Below are 24,742 nucleotides of genomic sequence, written 5' to 3'. Positions count from 1 at the left end.
CCTTAAAACGGAAGACAAGGAACCTCGGCAGGAGAAAGCACCATCACACCACGCACTTAGTTCCACGACCAGTTGCATTTCTAGGCGATCCAAGACCGCTTGCGTCTGGTCTCCCTGGCAGTACAGCGGTGGGAGTTTAGAATGAGATGGTGTCATTCTGTGCTCATGACAGAACTTGGCCTTTAAGAAACGACAGCTGAGTCGCGGATGCCCGCAGTTTTCCCATTCGTAAAATGAGTAAGCTGGATCGTTTCATACATTTTCAAATCTTGAATGACTCTGATTTTCCAGGCACGTGCGGAAAGGCACAAGGACTGGCAGCGCAGCCCTTCGGCCGAGGTTTAGCACAACTGACGCCTCCAGCTCCCACACCTATTTCACTTGGTTCTGGAAGTGCCGGGCTTGAGACTTCCGTGAGTAGTCACGGGGCGGGGTTTAGCCGGCTACGCCCCCATCACTCCGCGTTCCTCATTGGCCCAGTGAGCTCGCGACTCGGAAGTCGTACGCGTGCGCCCGGCGTGTGAAAGGGGGGCGTGGCCCGCTGAGAAGGAGGAGACAATATGGCGGTGTCCGTGGGGCATCGGAGTCTGTGGATACTACACAGGGTCGCGCCGTGGCGGAGCAGGTACAGCCGCGCGGGGAGTCTTCCTCGGGGTATGGGGATACCTGGGCCAGGCTGGGGTCGGGAGAGAGGCGTCGTTTCTGTATTGCGGGTTTGTTCTGAGGAGAGCTTGGGTGGAGACGGAGCCACCTTCACCTTGAGTTCGGAAACAGGTGCTACTGCTGCCGCGTAGGGCGGAAGGGATTTCGTTAGGGTGTGGCCTAAACGCTCCTGCATTTCCTTTCCAGCTTGGTGGAAGTGCACAAAGGACAAAAAAAACCCTAAACAAACAACAAAAAAAAGCCCAAATGGAATAAGCTGCCTGCCCGTCATTAGAGTTGAAGCAGGGCTGAATGCCTTTTCCTCAGGTGTTCGTGTTCCCGGAAGGGGCAGCGTGGCGTGGGAAGGGCACTGGACTGAAAGTCAAGCAGCTTTCACTCTGGTTCTTAGTCTTTGAAGCGAGAGAGTTAGATTAGGTAATCTCAATATAGTCTGTTATGGGATTGGGGTCTTGATTATCCTGTGACCCCCAGTTCTTAGAGATGGAAGAAACTTGAGGGGTTTTCTAAGTCCAGCTCGTTCTCTTTGGAATTGACCAGAGTGGGGCTCTGAGAGAGGGACGGATTTGCTCAAGTTCAGTCTTAGCCAGTTAGTAGCAGAGCCGGAAGCCATGCCCAGGTACCTGTCTCTCTGATGCAAGACCCTTTCCCTCAGGCTGACCACTGTGAGGGCAGCTAATATACAAACATAGTTTGGGAGCATCTGGGCTCTGAAACAACCAATTAAAATGTTGGTAGCTGTGACTCAGAGTCAGTTGCTTGGTGTCATTTCAAAGAGCTAAGGGTTGAGCGACGCACCATACTGTTGTGTTTCTGGCAGGATTCTTTTTGTCAGCGTTGACCAAAGCTCGCGCTGTGGCGGGAGGTCGACTAATCATTGTAGTTTTGGGGAATAAAAGGACACTGGATTTGGATTGAAAGGGAACTGAAACCATCATTGGTCTTTAATTTTTATCATTAACTGTACAGAGATAGTGTAGCTCTCTCAAGAGGAGGCTCTCCAATGTGGTGGTAACTGTTAGTGTTTGGACAGGAGGTTCTTTGTGTTTTTCAATGTTATTACCAGGTGTGTTGTTCATGAGTCAGCCATGAATTCGTTTAAAGTGTGTCATGAATTGGAAAGACTAAAACATGACACTCCTTAAATTTTTTTAAACGATGGGAGGAGGTTGTACCTGACTCATCATCATTAAAAAGGAGGAAAGAAAAAAGCCATGCTTTAGTACCATAGGGTACTAAAGTATGGTAGATAAGATTGGATTTAGGTGAAATGGGTGGGGAGGGATGAGGATTCAATGAGAACTCTTAATTTTCAAAGATATTATACATCAAGATAGAAACTATATTGAGACACAAAAAACCAAAGTGATAACATTTCCATGAGGTTTTTTTAATACATAAATTTATTTATTTATTATTTTTTGAGACAGAGTCTCGCTTTGTTGTCCAGGCTAGAGTGAGTGCCATGGCGTCAGCCTAGCTCACAGCAACCTCAAACTCCTGGGCTCAAGCAATCCTGCTGCCTCAGCCTCCCAAGTAGCTGGGACTACAGGCATGTGCCACCATGCTTGGCTGATTTTTTCCTCTATATATTAGTTGGCCAATTAATTTCTTTCTATTTATATTAGAGACGGGGTCTTGCTTTTGCTCAAGCTGGTTTCGAACTGCTGACCTTGAGCAATCCCCCGCCTCGGCCTCCCAAGTGCTAGGATTACAGGCGTGAGCCACTGTGCCCGGCCTCCATGAGTTTTAAATAAAGCAGTGCCTGTCTGTGAGACATGTAGATGAAAATCTTGTCTTGCAGGGGAGCTTTTCAATAAATTGGGTGATGTGTGACAGGTGATAGAACAGAGAAAGCAACATTTTGGGTGGTAATTTATGACCATGTTTCCCAAACTCATTTGATAAAGGAATGGGCTGAGATGTTTATTAGAAATAAAGATCGTGGATGTGCTTCCATCTTGCTGCCAATTTCACATTCTACAGGTGTGGGCTGGGGCCCTGGCAACTAGTTTTTACAAGTGCCCCAGGTGATTCTTAGGTTTAGACAAGTATGGACAAGTTTAGACAAGTACCCAAGGAATGGTTGCTTGTGCAAGATTTCTATTCAGAAATCTTTATGGCATCCCTACCACTGCAAACCACAGTGTCAGGGACCATGGGGAGGGTGAGGAAATGAAGAATTAAGACTTTTGTGTGTGTGTGTGTGACGGAGTCTTGCTTTGTTGCCCAGGCTAGAGTGAGTGCCGTGGCATCAGCCTAGCTCACAGCTACCTCAAACTCCTGGGCTCAAGCAATCCTTCTGCCTCTCCCGAGTAGCTGGGACTACAGGCATGTGCCACCATGCCCGGCTAATTTTTTCTCTATATATTAGTTGGCCAATTAATTTTCTTTCTATTTATAGTAGAGACGGGGGTCTTGCTCTTGCTCAGGCTGGTTTCGAACTGCTGACCTTGAGCAATCCGGCCGCCTCGGCCTCCCAAGTGCTAGGATTACAGGCGTGAGCCACTGCACCTGGCCAGAATTAAGACATATTTGAAATAGGCATCACTTGAGCCAGTGAGTTCAAGTCCAGCCTGGGCAATGTAACAAGACCTCATCTCTTTTTTTTGAGACAGAGTCTCACTTTGTTGTCCAGGCTAGAGTGAGTGCTGTGGAGTCAGCCTAGCTCACAGTAACCTCAAACCCCTGGGGTCAAGCGATACTCCTTTCTCAGCCTCCCGAGTAGCTGGGACTACAGGCATGTGCCACCACGCCCGGCTAATTTTTTATATATATATCAGTTGGCCAATTAATTTCTTTCTATTTATAGTAGAGACGGGGTCTTGCTCTTGCTCAGGCTGGTTTTGAACTCCTGACCTCAAGAAATCCCCCTGCCTAGGCCTCCCTGAGAGCTAGGATTACAGGCGTGAGCCACCACGCCGACCTCATCTCTTGAAGGAAGGAAGGAAGAGAGGGAGGGAAGGAAGGAAGGGAGGGAGGGAGGAGCAAGCCTGTGTTTAAGGAACTTTACAGTTTAGTAGAAGAGGAAAACTTTACTAAATACTCTAATACAAGGTGGAATGTGGGATAAAATCTTGAAGAGGTCTGGTGGTTCAGTTTTAGGAGAACTTTCCCAGCTTTAGAAAGCAGAAGAAGACGTAAGGACTGTAGTTAAAATATTACCACCAAGGTTGGTATTAAAAATATTTTACAACTGTGACACTATGGGGACAGACAAGTTAGAGGTCATGAATGATTGATATGGCCAGCACGGTGTTGCCAGCTGCTTACTTTTAATAATAATGTGTCACTAGGTGCCAGGCCTTTGGCTAGGGGTTTTGCATGGCTGTCTGTCTTCTAATGAGGTGAGTCCTGTTTTTACAGATGGAGAAACTAAGGCTTGGAATTAATTAAGAAATTTCCTAAGGTCACATAGCTTCTAATAAGTGGCAGAGATTTGAGCCACACAGCCAGACTTGAGTGCTTAACTGTGGGCTTTAATTGCCCACTTGCAGGATGCCCATGTGAGTTCACCATGTAGAGGAGACATCTGATTGAACCTATCCATTCATCTCTCTGGGGACATAATCTCACTTGAGAGAGAAGTCCCATGAGAAGACAGACAGACTCCCCTGCATTCATCAAGGGCTATAGACAATAAACAAATAAGTGATTATATATAGAATTCAGGTAGTGATAAATGCTATGAAGAAAAATAAAGTGAGGTAGTTAAGGAGTTAGAGGGTGCTCAAGAGGGCTAACTCTTGGGCACATAGTGGTTAGGAAAAACCAAACTGAGGAGGAAACATTTGAGCAGAGAACTGAATGATGAGGGGTGAGCCAAGTAGAGCCAACAGTAAATGTGAAGGGGCATACGTGTGGTGTGTACAAGGAGTGGCAAGAGGCGTGAGTGAGGAGAGGAAAAGCAGGAAATCTGAGGGAGTGGCAAGACGTAGGGTCTGGTCTTATTTTCTGTTTTGGAAAGATAACTCTGGCTGTTTTGTGATGAGTCGGATACAGATTGTGTACCTGTTACACAGGAAATGCTTGGGACCAGAAGTGTTTTAGATTTTGGATTTTCTGTATATGTTGCAATATTTGCATTATACTTATTGGTTGAGCATCCCACATCTGAAATCCAAAATGCTACAGTGAGCATTTCCTTTGAGTGTCATGTCTGTGCTCAAAAAGGTTTTGATTTGGGAAGATTTGGGATTTGGGATGCTTAACTCATGTAGGGTCAAGAGGGGAAGCAGAAACAGCGGCCATTGCAGTCATCTGGTTGAGAGATCAGGTAGCTTGGGTTAGGGTGAGAGTAGTGGCTGTGATGAGAAATAAGCAGATTAGGAGATATTTAGGAGCCAGAGTTTTCATGCCTTGCCAGTGGATTGGATGTAGATAGTGAGAAGGAAAGCACTTAAGAATGAGTCGTAGGATTTTGAACTAAGTGGCTGAGTGAATGGTGGTGCCCTTTTCTGACCTGGTGTATTAATTATAGTAATGTTGTTACTGTAACAGATTTTAAGTTCAGCATTCTCAGTGGCTTAACACAGTAGAAGTTTATTTCTACTTGTAAAGCCCCAGTGGGTGCTCCTAATTGGTAGGCCACCTGTTCTTCAAGCAGTGATCTGGGGACCCAGTCTCTTGCCATCTTTAACACATAGTTTCTCAAGGTCTACACGTTTGTCTGCATCAAGCGGACTGAAAGGGAAAGCCTGGAGGTGGATGCCTGAAAATTCTGAATGGTCCTCACATTCCACTGGTTGAAACTCAGTCTGATGGCCACACCTTGCTGCATTTCCCAGGAAGGCTGGGAAATGTAGTCTAGCAGGTATCCAGAAGAGGAAGCAGATCTAGTAAACATCTGGCAGTTTCTGCTACAGATAGAGAACTTTATGGGAGGAGCAGGTTGAAGGTGAGGTAGAGAAGGTCAGGAATTTTGTTTTAGACAAACTCAGTTTGAGAAGACTCAAAGTGAGCATGTTGGGTAGCTGGTTGGAAATAGGGATCTAGAGGTCCCTGGAGGAGCAGTGAGGGGCTTGTATGTCTCTTTAAAGCCCTGGGACTGGATAAATATCTCTAGGGAGAGAGTGTAGGTAGAGAAGAGATCTGAAAGCTGGGCATGGCAATGTTTCAAAGTCAAGAAGCAAAGGAGAATCCACAAAAGAGACTGAGGAGAGACCAGAGAGATAGGAAAAATCACGGTCCCAGAAACCCAATGAGGATGTTTCAAGGAGAGAGGGATCAACTGTGTCATGCTGCCCAGAGGCCATCTCAGGTGATGTGTGTGTGCCTTGGTGTTGGTGACCTTCAGGAGAGGGGATGTGATAGGAATAAAAGCCCGATTGGGTGGGATTAAGAGAGACTGTGGGGGGGGGGTGAGGAAGTGGTGACAGTGAATAGAGACAGCTCTTTTTAAGAATTTATGATGAAAGAGAGCAGAAAGTGGGGTGGAAACTAGAGGATACATGGTAGACGGTGTTTATGTAAGACTGAAGAAATTACAGCATTTCTGTGAAGCTAGGGACGATCCAGTAACAGGGGACAAGCTGATGTAAGGGGCATTTGCCAGGCATTGGTTCCAAGAGTTGGGGCTACAGCAGCATACTAGAAAGCCGAGCCCTTAGTTCTGGGGCATGCTCCTGAGGGAGAGGGTGGATATGCAAAGCGGACCAACTGAGTGCCTGCATCCCGTTGTAATGGATAAATGATTATTCTCCATTTGTATTTGCCCCTGCCAGACAGAGGCTTACAAACATCCTTTCATTTAGGGGTTCAGTATTAATTCTGAAACACACAATGTAGCAGTGTACAGAACACAACAATTTACTCTTTTTTTTTTTTTTTTTTTTTTTTTTGAGACAGAGTCTCGCTTTGTTGCCCAGGCTAGAGTGAGTGCTGTGGCGTCAGCCTAGCTCACAGCAACCTCAAACTCCTGGGCTCAAGTGATCCTACTGCCTCAGCCTCCCGAGTAGCTGGAACTACAGGCATGCGCCACCATGCCCGGCTAATTTTTTCTATATATATTAGTTGGCCAATTAATTTCTTTTTATTTATAGTAGAGACAGGGTCTTGCTCTTGCTCAGGCTGGTTTTGAACTCCTGACTCGAGTAATCCTTCCACCTCGGCCTCCCAGAACAATTTACTCTTTAGGCAGTTTTTGTACTTTTTGTTCAGAAAGTAGGGTTTTAGTCTTTTTGCTGTGGTAATGGGAGTATCCCATTACCCCAGTCTCAGAGATGAGCATTGTTCCATACTGAAAAAACTTTCATATACTGAAAGACATTAGTCGCAATAGTACCATGCTCCCAGGGTGTCTTTAAGTCAAGGAAATTTTATGTGAAAAAATGAAAGTACCTAAATCTGGTAATGTTTATAGGTTATCCATGTAAGACATAATAACTAAATATTCATGAAAGTAAATATTACAGTATCAAAGTCCTAAATGCAGTCCTATTTCTTACAAAAATATCAATCTAGACATTTATAATAGAGTAAATTATTACTTCTATCATAGAGGGCTCCAAGGAAAAAAAGAAACATTTACTGACAAAGATATAGTTTCTTTACTTTAGATTTTAGGTCAATATTTGGGGAAACTGAAGTGTTATCTGAATTGAAAGTGGGCTGTTTGCTGTTTGAATAAGGGGAGATCCGATTGTTAAGTAAAAATTCATTAATGCTTTGCTTCCTGGCATAGTCATTTATTACTACTGGGAAGATGTCTGATTTCTCTGGGTGAAGATGAAATGAAGAAAATCAAACTGAATCAGAAGTAATACTGCAGGAGAGAGTATTTGAGGCAGGCCGGAGAGGAGATTAGCTACTTCTCCCCATGGAGCCAAGTCCCTAAGATAGGGGTCTCCACAGAGGATAAGAAAATTGATAGGCAACAGAGAGAAATAAAAGAATAAACTAAGGTATAGTTTATAGTTTTATATATATAAAAAGATCAGGTATAACACAGCAGGGAGTATCTAGGGGACTGGCATATCTCCATAACTGCCAGCAATATAGTTAGATTCATACAGGTTTTTATAATCACAGACATCAATTACCAGTTGTCAGGGTAACATATTTGCATATCAGGGAATGTAGTTGCTAGGGGATACAGGTAGTGGGTTAGGGTCAAAAGTCCTCTTAAGGGTCTTCTAATTTATGTAGGTGAACAAACAGGTACAACGTCTTTCAGGGGCTAGCTTCTAAGTTTTAAGAGGTAGTTGTCAACTAACAAAGGTAAAAGAAAAGAGGTATAGTGACTCAATATTTCTTTGATTAGTTATGGTGGATTTAAAGGTAGACAGACAGGAGAGAGCATTGTCTCTGGCTCCCATCCTGTGGGCTATATTTGCCTTGCCTTGTCTTTCAAGACACAGGGAAGCTCACAGATTTTGAGATACCGGGAAGCCTTCCAGGAAAACATCCCTACCAGAGATTTGAGAGCTCTCCCATGATAGCATCCTCTCATAAGTGAGCCATTGAGTCCACACATTCCTTCAGGGCAAAACCCTGCAAACTCCTGTTTCTATCTTTAATATAGCAATATTGGGTTATACAATAAAATATGGTCTTATGAGCCACATTTCATTAATTCCTCAATCATATTTCTTAATATAATACTTTCTTAGAGCATAAAACTATGAAAATAATTGGTGATTTTTTCTCAGAATCCCTGAAAGCTATTCACGCTGTCAGAGTAGCTTTATAGTAAACTAGCCACAAAGCTCATTCAAAAAATGTTAAGCCAATTGAGCTAGCCAGACTTGAAGTAGATTAGAATAGCTCACCATGGTTTGTTTGTGACGTTTCCCCCCAGTACAGACATTTAAAATGTTAAATTTCAGCCATCTGAAGTATTATTAATAGATTCTTTAATGAGTAGGGGTTCAGATGTTTACAGATCTGTGCATAGCTCCTCTTCTGTGGTAAAGAAATATTTGGTTTTTTGTAAGAATGCTGGTTTTAGGCCCGGCGCAGTGGCTCACACCTGTAATCCTAGCACTTTGGGAGGCTGAGGCAGGAGGATTGCTTGAGCTCAGGAGTTCGAGACTAGCCTGAGCAAGCGTGAGACCCCGTCTCTACCATAAATAGAAATTAGCCAAACACGGGCGCGGTGGCTCACGCCTGTAATCCTAGCACTCTGGGAGGCCGAGGCAGGCGGATTGCTTAAGGTCAGGAGTTCAAAACCAGCCTGAGCGAGACCCCGTCTCTACCATAAAAATAAAAAAGAAATTAATTGGCCAACTAATATATATAATATAAAAATCAGCCGGGCATGGTGGCTCGTGCCTGTAGTCCCAGCTACTCGGGAGGCTGAGGCAGGAGGATTGCTTGAGCCCAGGAGTTTGAGGTTGCTGTGAGCTAGGCTGACGCCACGGCACTCACTCTAGCCTAGGCAAGAAAGCGAGACTCTGTCTCAAAAAAAAAAAAAAAGAATTACAAAAAAAAAAAAAAGAAAAAAAAAAAGAAATTAGCCAAACAACTAAATATAGAAAAAATTAGCCAGGCACGGTGGCACATACCTGTAGTCCCAGCTACTTGGGAGGCTGAGGCAGGAAGATTGCTTGAGCCCAGGAGTTTGAGGTTGCTGTGAGCTAGGCTGATGCCATGGCACTCTAGCCGAGGCAACAGAGTAAGACTCTGTCTCCAAAAAAAAAAAAAAAAAAAAAATGCTAGTTTTACTATTATTGTGATCTTATGCTTCATTAAGAAAAAAACCCTTTTTATTATGAAATAGTTATAAAAATAGTTCATAGAATTCTCAAATGCCTTTTACCCCAGTTCCCCAAATGTCAACCATATTGCTTTACCATTTTCTCTCTGTTTATATGTATATGTGTGAGTATACCTATTTTTTTTTTCTGAAACACTTGAGAGCAACTTGCAGACTTGATCACCTTTTGTTTTTAAATATTTCAGACTTTTTCCTATAAGGATGTTTTCTAACATAGCCGTAGTATAGTTGTGGAAATCAAGAAATGACCATTGGTACAATACTGTTATTGAATCTATAAACTGTATGCAAGTTTTGTTGATTGAGTCACTAATTTAATTTTACTTTTTTTTTTGAGTCAGAGTCTCACTCCATTGCCCAGGCTAGAGTGCTGTGGCATCAGCCTAGCTCACAGCAACCTCAAACTCCTGGGCTTAAGCGATCCTTGTGCCTCAGCCTCCTGAGTAGCTGGGACTACAGGAATGCGACACTATGCCCAGCTAATTTTTTCTATATATTTTTAGTTTGCCAATTAATTTCTTTCTATTTTTTTAGTAGAGACGGGGTCTCACTCTTGCTCAGGCTAGTTTCAAACTCCTGAGCTGTCCTCCCACCTTGGCCTCCCAGAGTGCTAGATTACAGGCATGAGCCACTGCGCCCCGCCTTATTTTTACTTTTAAGAAAAACATTTAATGGTTCATTTTTGCTTGTTTATAGCCTCCGCCAGTATGACAATGCTGCTTCGAGCCACTTCCTACAGTCCTTACAGAAGCTACCTCTTAGAGCCTTTCGCACAGGTAAGGAGCAATTAGAGGTTATGCAATTGTGCTGGCCTCAGTTGGCTCATGTGTAAATTGGGACAAACATAGGGTTGTTAGAATTAAATGATGTAGTATATGTGAAGTGCTTAGAATGCCTGGCATGCAGTTATCATGGAAGCATTAGCTATTTTCACTGGCTACATAGTATTATCTTGTATGACTATCCCATTCAGTATTGACATTTAAGTTGTTTCTAATCTTTTTTACTACAGACAATTCTGTAGTAACATCTTTGCACATCTTCAGAATAAATTAGAGGGAGAATTGCTGAGTCAAAAGGTTTGTGTATTTTACACTTTTTTTTTTTTTTTTTGAGACAGAGTCTCGATTTGTTGCCCAGGCTAGAGTGAGTGCCGTGGCGTCTGCCTAGCTCACAGCAACCTCAAACTCCTGGGCTCAAGCGATCCTCCTGCCTCAGTCTCCCAAGTAGCTGGGACTACAGACATGTGCCATCATGCCCAGCTGATTTTTTGTATATATTTTTAGTTGGCCAATTAATTTCTTTCTATTTATAGTAGAGGTGGGGTCTCGCTCTTGCTCAGGCTGGTTTTGAACTCCTGAACTTGAGCAATCCGCACGCCTCGGCCTCCCAGAGAGCTAGGACTACAGGCGTGAGCCACCGGGCCCAGCCTATTTTACACTTTTGTATTTAGGCCAAGTTGCTTTTCAAAGAGGGTTTTCCCAGTTTTCGCTCATCTGAGCAGGAAGTGCATGTGAGCAGGCCAGTTCCCACACCCTCACCAACACTGTGGATTATGAACTTCTTATTTTTTTTTTGAAACAGGATCTCACTCTGTCGCCCAGACTGAAGTGCAGTGGTGCAATTATAGCTCATTGTAACCTTGAACTTCTGGGCTAAGGTGATCCTTCCACCTCAAACTCTTGAACAGTTGGGACTCTAGTCACATGCCACTGGGCCTGGCTAATTTTTAAAATTTTTTTGTAGAGATGAGGTCTCAATATATTGCCCAGGCTGGTCTCGAATTCCGGGCCTCAAGTGATCCTCCTGCCTCAGCCTCCCAAAGTATTGGTATTACAGGCATGAGCTACTGTACTCGGGCCAATTATGAACTTTTTGGTCTTACAATAGAAGCTATTTGAACCCTACAAAGATATGTTTTGTTTTTATTACCTAAATATCCTTTTGATTTTATCCTACCAAAAGCTATTTTTTTTTTTATTTTGGCATATTATGGGGGTACAGATTTTAAGGTTTCAATAAATGCCCATTTCCCCCCTCCCCCCAAATCAAAAGCTATTTTTAACAACCCAATAAGACTACCTTGGGAATAAAATGAGATGGTTAATGAGAACAGCAACAAAAAGTTTTTACCAGCAGTTACTAGGAACACATCTGGATGTTACTTATTAAAATTGGCATGCTGGAATATGCAGAGGGTGGAAGGAGAGCCTCAGAAATTAAGCTATAATCTTGGATCTGTAGAAAAGCAGCCACTGTGTTTTATAAAGTGATAAATCCAGCAGAGAGGTAGTGAGGAGTGGGAGGTGATCTCTACTTAATTACTTTGTTTTGCAGGAGTAAAGTAATCCTTTGAGAAGACAAGATAAAAAGATCTGTAACTTGGAGAAAGCACCAGTGTAGCAGAAAGCATTTGGTAGAGGATGACAAGTCAGTCTAGGCTGCTGGCTCAGTGCAAGGAGAGTGCAACAGTTCTCTTGTCACCAAATAGTTCAGAAAGAGAAAATATTTCTTGCTTTTTGACAACTCTTTCTTGAGCAGAGGTACAGTATTTAGTTGTTAAGTTAGTAAGGGTTCCTTAGGAATAAATAGATGATGGAGGCTGGGCGTGGTGGCTCCTGCTTATAATCCTAGCACTCTGGGAGGCTGAGGCGGGAGGATTGCTTAAGGTCAGGAGTTTGAGACCAGCCTGAGCAAGAGCGAGACCCCATCTCTGCTAAAAATAGAAAGAAATTATCTGGACAACTAAAAATACATAGAAAAAATTAGCCAGGCATGGTGGCACATGTCTGTAGTCCCAGCTACTCGGGAGGCTGAGGCAGAAGGGTTGCTTAAGCCCAGGAGTTTGAGGTTGCTGTGAGCTAGGCTGATGCCACGACACTATCCTGGGCAACAGAGTGAGACTCTGTCTCAAAAAACAAAAAAAAAAAATAGATGATGGAAGAGATTAATGACGTCTATACTTGCTCATTAATAAAACAAAGAAACCAGCACCAACAACCAAAACACGATGATGTGGGGAGCAGGAGGATTTCCTTCCAGCAAGTTGAAGGCAGTGCTCTTTGGTTTTATATAAGCTGCTGATAATTCAGCTATGAATTTTTTATTTTTGTTTTGTTTTTGTTGTATATATTTAGGGTATACAACATGTTTTGATATGCTTATCTTGATATACATAGTATAAATAGTATAAACAGAATCATACAATCTGCAGCTTTTTATGGCTGGCTTCTTTCACACTGTTTTCAAGTTTCATATCCTAGCATGTATCAATATGTCATTCCTTATTATTAAATAATACTCCATTGTATAGATATACCACATTTTGTTTCTATCAGTTGGTGGACATTTTGGTTGTTTCTACTTTTCAGCTATTATGCATAATGCTGCTATTGAACATTCATGTATGTTTTTGTGTGCACAGGTGTTTTCAGTCCTCCTAGATATATATCTGAGAGTGGAATTCTTAGTCATATGGTAACTTTATGTTTAACAATTTAAGGAACTGCGAAACTATTTTTCAAAGTGGCTGCCCAATTTATATTCCCACCAGTGGTGTATGAGGGTTCCAATTTCTCCACATCCTTTCCAGCACATATTATCTGTCTGAGTACAGCCATTCTGATGGCTGTGAAGTAGTACTTGTGGTTTCAATTTACATTTCCCTGATTACTAATGATGTATTGGTTTGTTAGGGCTACTATAACAAAGTACCACAAATGAGATTGCTTAAATAGCAGAAATTTGTCCCACAGTTCTAGAGTCTAAAAGTCTGAGTTCAATATGTCAGCAGGGTTGCTTCCTTCTGATGGCTGTGAAGGAGAATTTGTTCCATGCCTCTTTACCTAGCTTCTAATGGTTTGCTGGCATTCCTTGCATATAAGAGCATCATTCTGATATCAGCTTTCATCTTCTTTAACTTGATAACCTCTGTAAACAGCCTGTCTCCAAGTTAGGTCACTTTCTGACATATCAGGGGTTAGGACTTCAACATATGAATTTTGGGGAGTTACAGTGCAACCCATAACAAATGTTGAACGTCTCTCTTTTCACTGCTTATTGGCCATTTGTATGTTGTTTTGGAGAAATGTCTATTCAAATCCTTTGCATATTTTTAAATAGGGTTATGTTTTTTTATTGTTGAGTTGTAAGAGTTTATGAGATTTTGCATTTGAGAATACCAGTGCCCAATCAAACTTGGGTCTGGATTATAAAAGCAAGATCAAAGAGTCCTGAGTGAGAAATGGCATCTGGCTCCAAGTTCTGGACCTGTCAGTGGCCACATGAGCAACCTTGATTAGTTGCCTTCTTCACAATTCAGTGTTTTCATCTTAAATTCTGTGACTATGGTGGCAATTGAGGTACATTGTTGTTCTCTAGATGATATGCTGTCCTTTACTCTTCTTGATAGAATTTGGAGACAGAAGGGTCTCAGTAGTAACTCAAGGTTGCACCTGCCTGTCAGGTACCTCGAGAGTCTAGTCACCTCTACTGAGGGCTTGTGAGATGCATTGACTTCTCTAGGCCCTCCTGTTGGTGCTGTGTTTACATGACTCTTCCCTATTCCTGTCTCCTAGGTTCAAAATGTTCCTGTTTTTTGTTACAGATACCAGAAAAGTCCACACTGCCACTGCACGAACCTTGTCCCTGCTGCGCCCCCTGCCCATTCTGTTGGTGACAGGTGGTGGGTACACAGGGTACCGGCAGTATGAGAAGTACAGAGAGCGAGAGCTGGAGAAGTTGGGATTGGAGATCCCACCCAAACTCGCTGGTCACTGGGAGGTAGGAATGAGGTGCAGCTGCCTTGGGTTCTCACCCAGCACAGCTGTCTGTTGCTTTTCAAGTTGCCTCAAAGTTGAAATGTTTGAACAAGTCAAATATGCTTTCTTGGAGCTCATGTCACCAGTGGGTTTCAGCCAGATATAGGAGTAATACCTTTGGGGTCACATCAAGCTCTTCTGTCCCAAGATCTCCCCTAATCTCCCCAAGGGCTCTGGGAAGAAATTTCCTGCTGTTGAAAGCTCAGAGTTCATGCCCTATATCGTGCTGACATCCTGGCTGTTTTGCTGTTCCTGCCCTTTTCAGTCTATGAAGGGCTGAAACTGTTGGATTTTTGTGATGTGGATTAGTTCTCACCAGGAACCAGATTGAAATAATCCAATTTCTTTATTGCTCTAAATGCTCTCCACCCCCCAGTCATACTCACATGATAGGGACAGCCGACATTGTTGTGGAACTATGCATGAAAATAATGAAATGCCTTGTTTATCTGTGCTTCCTGGGGTCCAGGACAAAGCCTGACTCAGAGAAGGCAGTCAGTAAATATTGAAATTGAATATAAAAGTGTATGTTTAAAAGTTGCCTTCTTTTCAGCTATAGTTCATTTGTTCAGCTATTGAACAAATGAAGAATCTGAAATGTCAGAAAATAGCCTGGGCAAAAGAGGGGGTGGCAGTTGAGGCTTTATGACACTTGGAATGGAATGGTGCGTTTGGATTTGCTCATGATCCATTTTGTTAATCCAACTCAGTTGAATCCAGTCTAGTAGGACATATAGTGACCAGGGCATTGGGTCCTCAGTCACCGTGTGAATTTGGACATGTCACTTTCTGTCTGGTTACCTGTGTCTTTAACTGTAAAACAGCAGGTTGGATTGGAACGCAACAGATCTCTTCCAACTCTAACATCATTTTATCTCGGAATCTTTGCTGCCACTGGCATCCCATGCTACATTGTAGGCTCCCTTCCAAAATCCTTTTTTGACTTTTAGTTTTGATCATTTTCCTCCAGTAAAATGCAATATAAGGATTTCACTTGATTTCTGACAGTCCTGTAAAACTTTGTATTAGTCAATTGGCTGTACAGATCCGGATGTTACCCCAAGAGATACGTGTCTGCCCCCTGTCCCCTGTGCCCATGTGCCTACCCTTTGGCCTGTTCATATGCCTCGGACTTTATAATAACCTACCTTAGACCAAAAAAAAAAAAAAAGTTTTCTGGTAGTATACTGCAAAACCCTTTTGGTGAAGGGAATTGTGTAGTATATGAGTCATACTTTCAAAGTATGCTGCATTCTATTTTCCATGACATTGGTGGTTTCCCCTGTAAACATATCCTTCTCCATTAGATTAGTGAAGTACATATAAGTGTAGCACAAGACTGTGATTGTATGACCCCATTCAAGTGTCAGGCCCAAGCTGGCATCTTTCTGATCCTAGGTGTTTGTCAGGCTGACTCACCCTGTGACGAGCTAGCATGCCTTCAGGAAATTCCCACCCATTTCAAAGGTATCCAAAGAAAATGTAAATTTGGAAGAAGTTTGCTACTTCCAAAATAGTAGAAGAACAGTGCCAGTAAATTTTTAGCATCTACCATTTGTATAATTGGTATTACTGCTGTACATAAGTTTCATACCTGAAAGATGATTATAGAGAGGGTGGGTTGATTAGCTCATAAGTTCTAGGGCCTGGACAGTAGCAGGACTGGAATGGCCCAGTGCAGCGTGAGGTCTCAGAGCACCTATTAGTAGAGAACTTACTAGATACTGTTCTTTTGGTTGAGTAAAATGCCTACAGGACCATGCTTGGATTTTCAAGCAGGACTCCAACATTTCATTTTGTGAAGGGGAAATGGTCTGGACTCAGAGTTGACATTATAGGTGGAGTAGCTCTTATCCAAAATGCTTTTGCTTCTGATCCCAAGCATTTTGGATTTCGAATCTTTTGGATTTTGGAATATTTGCACGTACGAGTTGAGATACCTTGGGAAGGGACCCAAGTCTAAACACGAAATTCATTTATGTCTTATATACACCTAATAGATATAGTCTGAAGGTAACCTTACACATATTTTTAATAATTTGGTGCATGAAGCAAAGTTTGGACATGTTTTGACTGTGACCCATTATGTGAGGTCAGGTGTAGAATTTTCCACTTGTGGCATCTTGTCGGCGCTCAAAAAGTTTTGGATTTTGGAGCATTTTATTTTTTAGATGTTCAAATTAGGGATGCTCAACCCGTGTAAGAGCTCAGGAGAGGCACCAGGTGAGCTGTGATCCTGAACTGGCAGTCAGGGGCTGGGTCCTAGTCCCACCTCTGGCCCTGCCTGATTGTTGTCATTGCAAATGAAAAATGACAGATTTTCCAAATCTGGCTGATCATCAGAATTGTTGGGGAGCTTTAAAATGATGAATTTTTTAGTCTTACTCCTGGAAATTGAAAAAATATGGGAAGACTCAAGATCTTTGTCTTTCGGAAGCCCCCCAGTGATTCTGACGACAGGCCAGATTTAGGAACCACAGGCAGCTAAACAAACTATAAGGTGCCCTTCAGGGCTTCAATTTTAAGTGGCAAATGAAATTTTTGGTGGTGATTTTGCTGAAATATAATCCCTTAATATTCCTGAGATCAAGTCTGGCATCTCAAGAGCTGAGAGAAAAGAAAGGCTGATAGTTACTGTTGAAATGAGCCCCTGGGATCAGTGGCACAGTTGAGGAAATAGGATGATATTGTTTTACCACAAGTAGTGTTTTCTAGTTTTCCAGGAGATAGACATGAGTACAGGATCCACACATACAACATTCCTGTTAGCTCCTGCGGTCAGTTTACCAGCAGGGAGCCTTTGTTCCCCTTTACCATCTTGTAAATTTCTCTTGTTCCAGAAAAGCATTTGGCTATCCCTCTGTATGGGAAATCTTAACAGTGTGGTTGTAATGCCTTATGTTTGAACAGCACCTAACGGTTTTTCTAAACTTTTCCAATTATTTTGTTAAGATTTTACAGAAGCTCACTGAAGTGAGTAGTGCAGATGTTATAGATATTTTTAAAATTTTTATTTTAATTTAAATTAAATTTTTTTAGAGATAGGGTCTTGCTCTGTCACCTCGGCTGGAATGCAGTGGCACGATCATAACTCACTGCAACCTTCAACTCGAGGGCTCAAGTGATCATCCTGTCTCAGCCTCCCAGGGTAGCTGGGATTACAGGTGTAGGCTACCATGCCCAACCTCAATTTAATCTAATTTTTTAAAGAGAGAGAGTCTCACGATGTTGCCCAGGCAGGAGTGCAGTGGCTATTCACAGGTTCGATCACAGCTCACTGCAGCCTCGAAGTCCTGGACTCAAGCAGTCTTCCCTCCTCAGCCTCCCGAATGGCTGGGACTAAAGGTGTGTGCCATCATGCCTGGTGAGGTTGGAGCCATTTTACAAATGGAAAAAACTAATTGGTAGCAGAGTGGTTCCAGAACCAAGATCTGGTAACACCAAATCCCATACTCTTTCAACAGTACCATGTTGCTACCGAAAGATGTTAGTGAAAAGGTTCGACAGTGTTAACGAGAAATGGAGGCAAGCTGCCTGCTCACCGGAGCGTGGATGTAATTGAAGTATCTCCTTTCTATGAGGACTATGGTTGTTTAAAATGTGAGGTGAATCGAGTGTACTGGCTTGAAGGGCTGTCTGTGATAACCCAGATGAACATTTACGTGAGGCCCCGTTCCCCAGCACTGTGTTGCTGAAGAATTTATACTTGTATCTTTTCTTTATTTAAATAGGATTTCTTGTGGTTTTGTTTTTTGGTAACAGTATAAAATAACCCATAACTCCAAAATCCATGCCACCTCACTCACTGCATGCAAGCTGTGTGGAGAGGGAGGGGTGTGGGGAGAGGAGAGAGCACTGGACATACATAAGGGGACTTGGGCTCTGAGCACTGGCAGCTGCGTGACCTTGGGTGCATTGTTTCACCTTTCCAGGTCATATTTTTAGACATGTAAGAACTCTTGCTATTTGCCTGCTTTATAATTCATGCTCTTTTTATGGTAAGAAAAAAAGATCCACACAGTCAACTGAATAGAAATGAAACCTATGTGTTTACTGTTAGGGGATTAACAGAATTCTTTGGCAACAAAGTAATCTGTGGCAGAGCTTCAGTTCCCTCCGTTTATGAGGACTGTGTTCTGAAGGCCCTGGCAGCTTTCAGAAGCATCCGGTTTCCAGTATCTCCACATTCTCTGTCTCTATATAGGGTATCCCTTTTCCCAATGTGGGAATAGTTTTGTCCTTTTCTAATTTTAAAAATAAAAATCAGTATCATTTTTAAAAATCAAAGTGTTGCAAAATATGAAGACAAAAACAATGACCCATAACTGTATAACCCACAGGAAATCACAGTTAACATTTTTTTTTTTTTTTTTTTTTTTTTTTTTTTTTTGAGACAGAGTCTCGCTTTGTTGTCCAGGCTAGAGTGAGTGCCGTGGCGTCAGCCTAGCTCACAGCAACCTCAAACTCCTGGGCTCAAGCAATCCTCCTGCCTCAGCCTCCCGAGTAGCTGGGACTACAGGCATGCGCCACCATGCCCGGCTAATTTTTTCTATATATATCAGTTGGCCAATTAATTTCTTTCTATTTATAGTAGAGACGGGGTCTCGCTCTTGCTCAGGCTGGTTTTGAACTCCTGACCTTGAGCAATCCGCCCGCCTCGGCCTCCCAAGAGCTAGGATTACAGGCGTGAGCCACCGCGCCCGGCCACACAGTTAACATTTTGATGAATGTAGCTTTTCCAGGTTTTGGTTGTGTTTAGGAATATTAATTTAATTTTAATTTTTAATAAAATATGGCTTTTAAAAGTTTACATAAAAATTAGTCATGTTAAAATTCAAGTAGTCAAGAAGGGTTTATATAAAAATAAGTCCTTCACCCTCTATCCCAGCTACTTACTAATCCCATTCCCACTCCAGAAACAGGCATTTTTAACATTTCTTATATATCTTTCCGGAAACTCTCTCTCCATACTTTACATGGTTTTTGGTTGTTCAAAGTTGATTTGATTTTTTTTAAAATTAACTTTACTGAGGTATTATTTACATAAAATGAAATGCACCCTTTTAAAGCAGTGAGTTCAATGGGTTTGTTTGTTTCGCTTTATTTAGACAGGGTCTCGCTCTGTCGCTCAGGCTGGAGTGCAGTGGCGCGATTATAGAGACTGCAGTCTTGAACACCTGGGTTCAAGCATTCCTCTCGCCTCTGCTTCCTGAGTAGCTGGGACTACAGCCATGTGACACCACACCTGACTAATTTTTCTTATAATTTGTAGAGACAGGGTTTCACTGTGTTGCCTAGGTTGGTCTTAAACTCCTGGGCTCAGGCGATCTTCCTGGGTGGGCCTCCAAAAGAGCTGGGATTACAGGCATGAGCCATGGGCTGGTTTTTGATAAAACGTATCTACCAGTGTAACTGCCACCACACTCAAGCTAGAGAACATGTGCCCCTTTGCGATCAGTATCTACCCATGGTTCCAGGCAATCACCGATCTGCTTTCTGTCACTGTAGATTAGATTTGTCTTTTAAAGATTTTATGTAAATGGAATCATACAGTATACTTTGTTATATATGATTTATTTCACTGAATATGTTTTTGAGATTCATTCATGCTGTTGCGTATATTGGGAGTGCATTCTTTTTTATTGCTCAGTAATATTTCATTGGGTGGCTATACCACAAATTATTTTTAATCCTTGGTGGACATTTGGGTTCTTTGCAGTTTGTGACTATTGTGTAAAAAGTCGGTACAATTATTCATGTAAAAGTCTTTGGACGTTCGTTTTCATTTCTCTTGTGTTGCCTAAAAGTATGGTTACTTGGTCATATATTAATAATAAGTGTATATTTAAGTGTATGTGTAAGTGTATGTTTATAAGAAGTTTTGCCAAACTGTTTTGAAAGTAGTTATACCATTGGCAATACCATTAGCAATATATGAGAGTTTGTGATCTTGCTAAATTCACTTACTAGTTAAAGTAACTTACTTTCTTTTCTTTTTTCTTTTTTTTTTTTTTTTGAGACAGAGTCTCGCTTTGTTGCCCAGGCTAGAGTGAGTGCCGTGGCGTCAGCCTAGCTCACAGCAACCTCAAACTCCTGGGCTCAGGCAATCCTCCTGCCTCAGCCTCCCAAGTAGCTGGGACTACAGGCATGCGCCACCATGCCCGGCTAATTTTTTGTATATATATTAGTTGGCCAATTAATTTCTTTCTATTTATAGTAGAGTTGGGGGTCTTGCTCTTGCTCAGGCTGGTTTCGAACTCCTGACCTTGAGCAATCCGCCTGCCTCTGCCTCCCAGAGTGCAAGAGGATTACAGGTGTGAGCCACCGCGCCTGGCCTTATAGTAACTTTCTTGGGTAGAAATTTTCATTGTAGCAGGCAAGGTGGTGCACGTGTACCACCGCACCCGGCTAATCCTTGAGCATATTTGCTTGTTTATGTAACTAGCTCAATGCCCTTTTCTCCTAATTTTACCATTCTTCTATCATTTCCTGGGTCTGTTTCTATCAATTGATTTTCTTCCTGCCCCTACCCCAATCCTGGTTATCAGTCATATTTTCTTCGTTCCTTAAGTGTCTAGTAATTTTGATTTAATACTATATTTTGCAAGTTTTATATTGTTTAATGCTGAGTTTTGTTGTTTCCCTTCAAAGGAGTATTTGACTTTGTTCTGGCAGTTAATTTATTTGTGGATCACTGTGATGCTTTTAGGCTTGTTTTAAAGCTTTAAGATGGATTTAGAGTAGCCTTTACTCTGGACTGGTTTAGCCCTACTACTACTGTACAATCTTTCTGAGCTCTCTACTAAATGCCCCAGGACTTTCCACTTTGGCCTGTTGAAATGCAGATGTCCCCTGGCCTGTGTAAACTGTGGGATTTGTTTAGTTTGCATCTCTCTGGGTATTCTTTGCCTGCTTCTTGGAATTTAATTCTATGTACACATGGTTTAGTATTCAGCTAGAAACTCAGGAACTCCTGTGCAGATTTATGGAGGTCTTTGTCTGCATAGTTCCTTCCTTTCTGGCTCTCTGCCTTAAATAATGTAGCTCTTTATTGGTATGAAGTTACCTGGGTTTCATTACAAACAGGTAAGACTCATTTTAAGAGGGACTCCAGGGAGTGAGAATTCTTTTTATGATATATTGGGAATGATTGTTTATAAAAGCTGTCACCACCCATTAAGGATCCTTTGCTCCTATGTTCTGCAGTTATGAGGCACTAGTTGTCTTCCTGCCCCTGTGCTTTGAGTTCAGTTAGGCCGGGACTGAATTCTGCATGCTGCAGGCACCCAGGAAGTCATTTATCATGTGACCTTGACGTGGTGCTGGTGGTGTGTCTTTGCCCACTGGATGAGAGGAGTATATGGGAGGCAAGGAAATGCCAGGAGGACGAAGAAACCTAGAGGTCACATTAACATGAAACATGGAATTGGGGGCCATGAGACTGATGACCCATAATCCCTGGGGAGCAGAGCTGGAGGAGAAAGCTCTACAGACTACCCCCCCTCACCTCACTTCTGCTGTTCCTTGTCTGTCTTCGTTGCCTCTGTCCTCTATGTATGTGTGTTTCTGTCCATGAGGTTTCCCTCCCCCCACCGTTAGGGTGGAAAGACTTAGTAGGTGCTGACGGCATGGGTGGAGAAAGATTTCTCAGAGATTAAGTTATAAAAGTAAAAAAAGTTAATTTTATCCTTTTAGAGGAAGGGGGAGAGAGAGAGAAAGAGGGAGAAAGAAAGAAAGAAAAGGGAAAGGAGGGAAGAGAGCATAGCATCCCAAAGAAAGGGGGGTGGTGCCAGCAGCGATGCCTAGTGGCTCTCTGATTTTAAGGGGGAAAAAGAGAGAAAAAAACAGTGATGGCTGTTAGTTGATAACAAAGGCAGCAGCAGGTAGATAACAAAAACTGCAAGGATGTCAAAGTCCAAGACTTGCTTTCCTGCCTTCCCTGGAGAAGAGATTATCACAGGAGATGTGACTCTGTCCTCCAGATATAGTTGAGGCTGTAGCTCATTCTTCTGCTGTTTACTCAGGATCTCTGTCAAAGCAGATTCTCAGAAAAACAATTTTTTTTTTTTTTTGAGACAGAGTCTCATTTTGTTGCCCAGACTAGAGTGAGTGCCTTGGCATCAGCCTAGCTCACAGCAACCTCAATCTCCTGGGCTCAAGCGATCCTCCTGCCTCAGCCTCCCAAGTAACTGGGACTACAGGCATGCACCACCATGCCTGGCTAATTTTTTGTATATATATTTTTAGTTGGTCAATTAATTTCTAGTTTTAGTAGAGACGGGGTCTCACTCAGGGTGGTTTCGAACTCCCGACCTCGAGCAATCCTCCCACCTCGGCCTCCCAGAGTGCTAGGATTACAGGCAGGCGTGAGCCACCACGCCTGGCCAGAAAAACAGTTTTGAAAGAGAGATTTACATCTCTTTTCTGTTCATTCAGCTCTCTCCAGAAGTTGTGCAAAACAGAACTCCTGCAGGGTGCCTGTTAGAGAATTCATAGGATTGATCTTTAACTGTTACAGGGAAAAATGGTGGGATTAGGTATTTTCCTGGTATTTTTTGCAAGGCTGACCCTTTCACCCCCACCCCCCAATCTGTTTCTTTCTTCCTTCTTCTCATCTCCTTCCCCTGGGTCACTTTGCTGTCTGTTCTGACTAATGGCATCTCATCTTCCTCTCTCCCCACAGAAACTATTCCAAAGTATTTTGGTGATGTGTACCTACCCTGGGCTTTAGGGGTACTTTTCTGTTTGCCAGTGTCCTCTAGTTCTCTCTGTTTGCACCCCCTATTCTTGGTAAAATATACTGTCTTAGTCAGCTCTGGCTGCCATAATGAAATACCACAAACTAAGTGGCTTAAACAACAGAAATTTATTTTCTTACAGTTTTGGAGGCTAATGTCTGAGATTAGTGCTAGCTTGGCTGGGTTCTATTGAGGGCTTTCTTCTTGGCTTGCAGCCTCCCTATGTCCTCACATGGTTGAGAGAGAAACAGCAAGCTCTCTGGTGTGTCTTGTAAGGGTCCTAAACTCTTGATTACCCCATTCTCATGACCTCACCTAAACCTACCTCCCAAAGGCCCCGTCCTTAAATGTACAATTCAGTGGCATTAAGTACATTCACAGTGCTTTGTGACCACTACCACTGCCCATTTCTAGAACTTTTTCATCATCCCAGACAGAATTTATGTACCCATTAAATAATACTCCCAATAAACAGTAATTACCATTCTCTTGTTAGTCACTATGAATTTCCCTGTTCTAGGTATGTGCTTCTTATAAGTAGAATCATGCACTATTTGTCCTTTTGTGTCTGGCTAATTTCACTTAGCATAGTGTTTTCAAGGTTCATCCATGTTGTAGCATGTATCAGTGCTCCATTCCATTTCCTACCTGAATGATATTTCACTACATGTATGTATCACATTTTGTTTATCTACTCATCTGTTGGATGGCATTTGTCTTGTTTCTAACTTTTAACTATAGTGAATAATGCTGCCGTGAACGTTGGTAAACTAGTATCTGTTTAAGTCCCTGCTTTCACTTCTATTGAGTTATACCTAGGAGTGGCATTGCTGGATCATATGATAATTCTATGTTTAACTTTTTGAAGAACAGCCAAATTTTTCTGCAGCAGCTATACCATTTTATATTCCTACCAGCTATACCATTTTAATATTCCTAAAGGTTTTGAGTTCTTCTCACCATTTTTTGATAACAGCCATCCTGAGGGGTGTGAAGTGGTATCTAATGGTTTTGATTTGCATTTCCCTCAAGATTAATGATGTTGGCCAGGCGAGGTGGCTTACGCCTGTAATGCTTAGCACTCTGGGAGGCCGAGGCGGGAGGATGGCTCAAGGTTAGGAGTTCGAGGCTAGCCTGATCAAGAGCGAGATCCCGTCTCTACCATAAATAGAAATTAGCCAAACAACTAAAAATAGAAAAAATTAGTTGGGCGTGGTGGCATATACTTATAGTCCCAGCTACTTGGGAGGCTGAGGCAGAAGGATCGCTTGAGCCTAGGAGTTTGAGGTTGCTGTGAGCTAGGCTGATGCCACGGCACTCTAGCCCGGGCAGCAGAGTGAGACTCTGTCTCAAAAAAAAAAAAAAAAAGATTAATGATGTTGAGCATCTTTTCACATGCTTATTGGCCATTTGTATATTTTAAGAGAAATGTCTGCAAGTCCTTTGTCCATTTATTAATTAGGTGTTTCGTCCTTTTGTTCTTGAGTTGTAAAAGTTCTTTATATTTTCTGGATACTAAACTCTCATCAGGTAGATAATTTGCAAACATTTTCTCTGATTCTGTGGCTTATTTTTCCCTTTCTTGATGGTGTATTCTTTGGTGGACGAAAGTTTTAAATTTTGATAAAGCACAATTTATCTGTTTGTTATTTGTTGCCTGTGGTTTTGGCATCATATCCAAGAATCATTGCCAAATCTAACGTTGTGGGGATTTTTTCCCTATGTTTTCTTCTAAGAGTTTTATAGTTTTAGGCCTTTTTATTTATTTATTTATTTATTTTTAGAGACGGGGGCTCGCTCTGTTGCCA

The 24,742-nt window shown here is 42.3% G+C and overlaps 1 protein-coding gene across 2 annotated transcripts in view; it reads left to right on the top strand.

The window, feature by feature from the left end:
* The first annotated feature begins 498 nt into the window (after positions 1-498).
* PISD (phosphatidylserine decarboxylase) overlaps positions 499-24,742 on the top strand; it is a 45,433-nt gene continuing 21,189 nt past the window's right edge. The window contains exons 1-3 of one of the 2 annotated variants that reach the window (XM_012763985.2): positions 499-625; positions 10,073-10,152; positions 13,983-14,158. In XM_012763985.2, the coding sequence (XP_012619439.2) occupies positions 561-625; positions 10,073-10,152; positions 13,983-14,158 (321 nt within the window). In that variant the 5' untranslated portion in view covers positions 499-560. Of the gene's footprint in view, positions 626-10,070; positions 10,153-13,982; positions 14,159-24,742 lie in introns of those variants that run through there. The other variant, XM_012763990.2, reaches the window with a different exon arrangement.

The sequence above is a fragment of the Microcebus murinus genome, chromosome 22, assembly GCF_040939455.1.
Source record: "Microcebus murinus isolate Inina chromosome 22, M.murinus_Inina_mat1.0, whole genome shotgun sequence".
In the NCBI taxonomy this organism is placed as follows: domain Eukaryota; kingdom Metazoa; phylum Chordata; class Mammalia; order Primates; family Cheirogaleidae; genus Microcebus; species Microcebus murinus.
The sequence above is the reverse complement of the archived record's forward strand: the minus strand, read 5'-3'. Positions and strand labels throughout refer to the sequence as shown.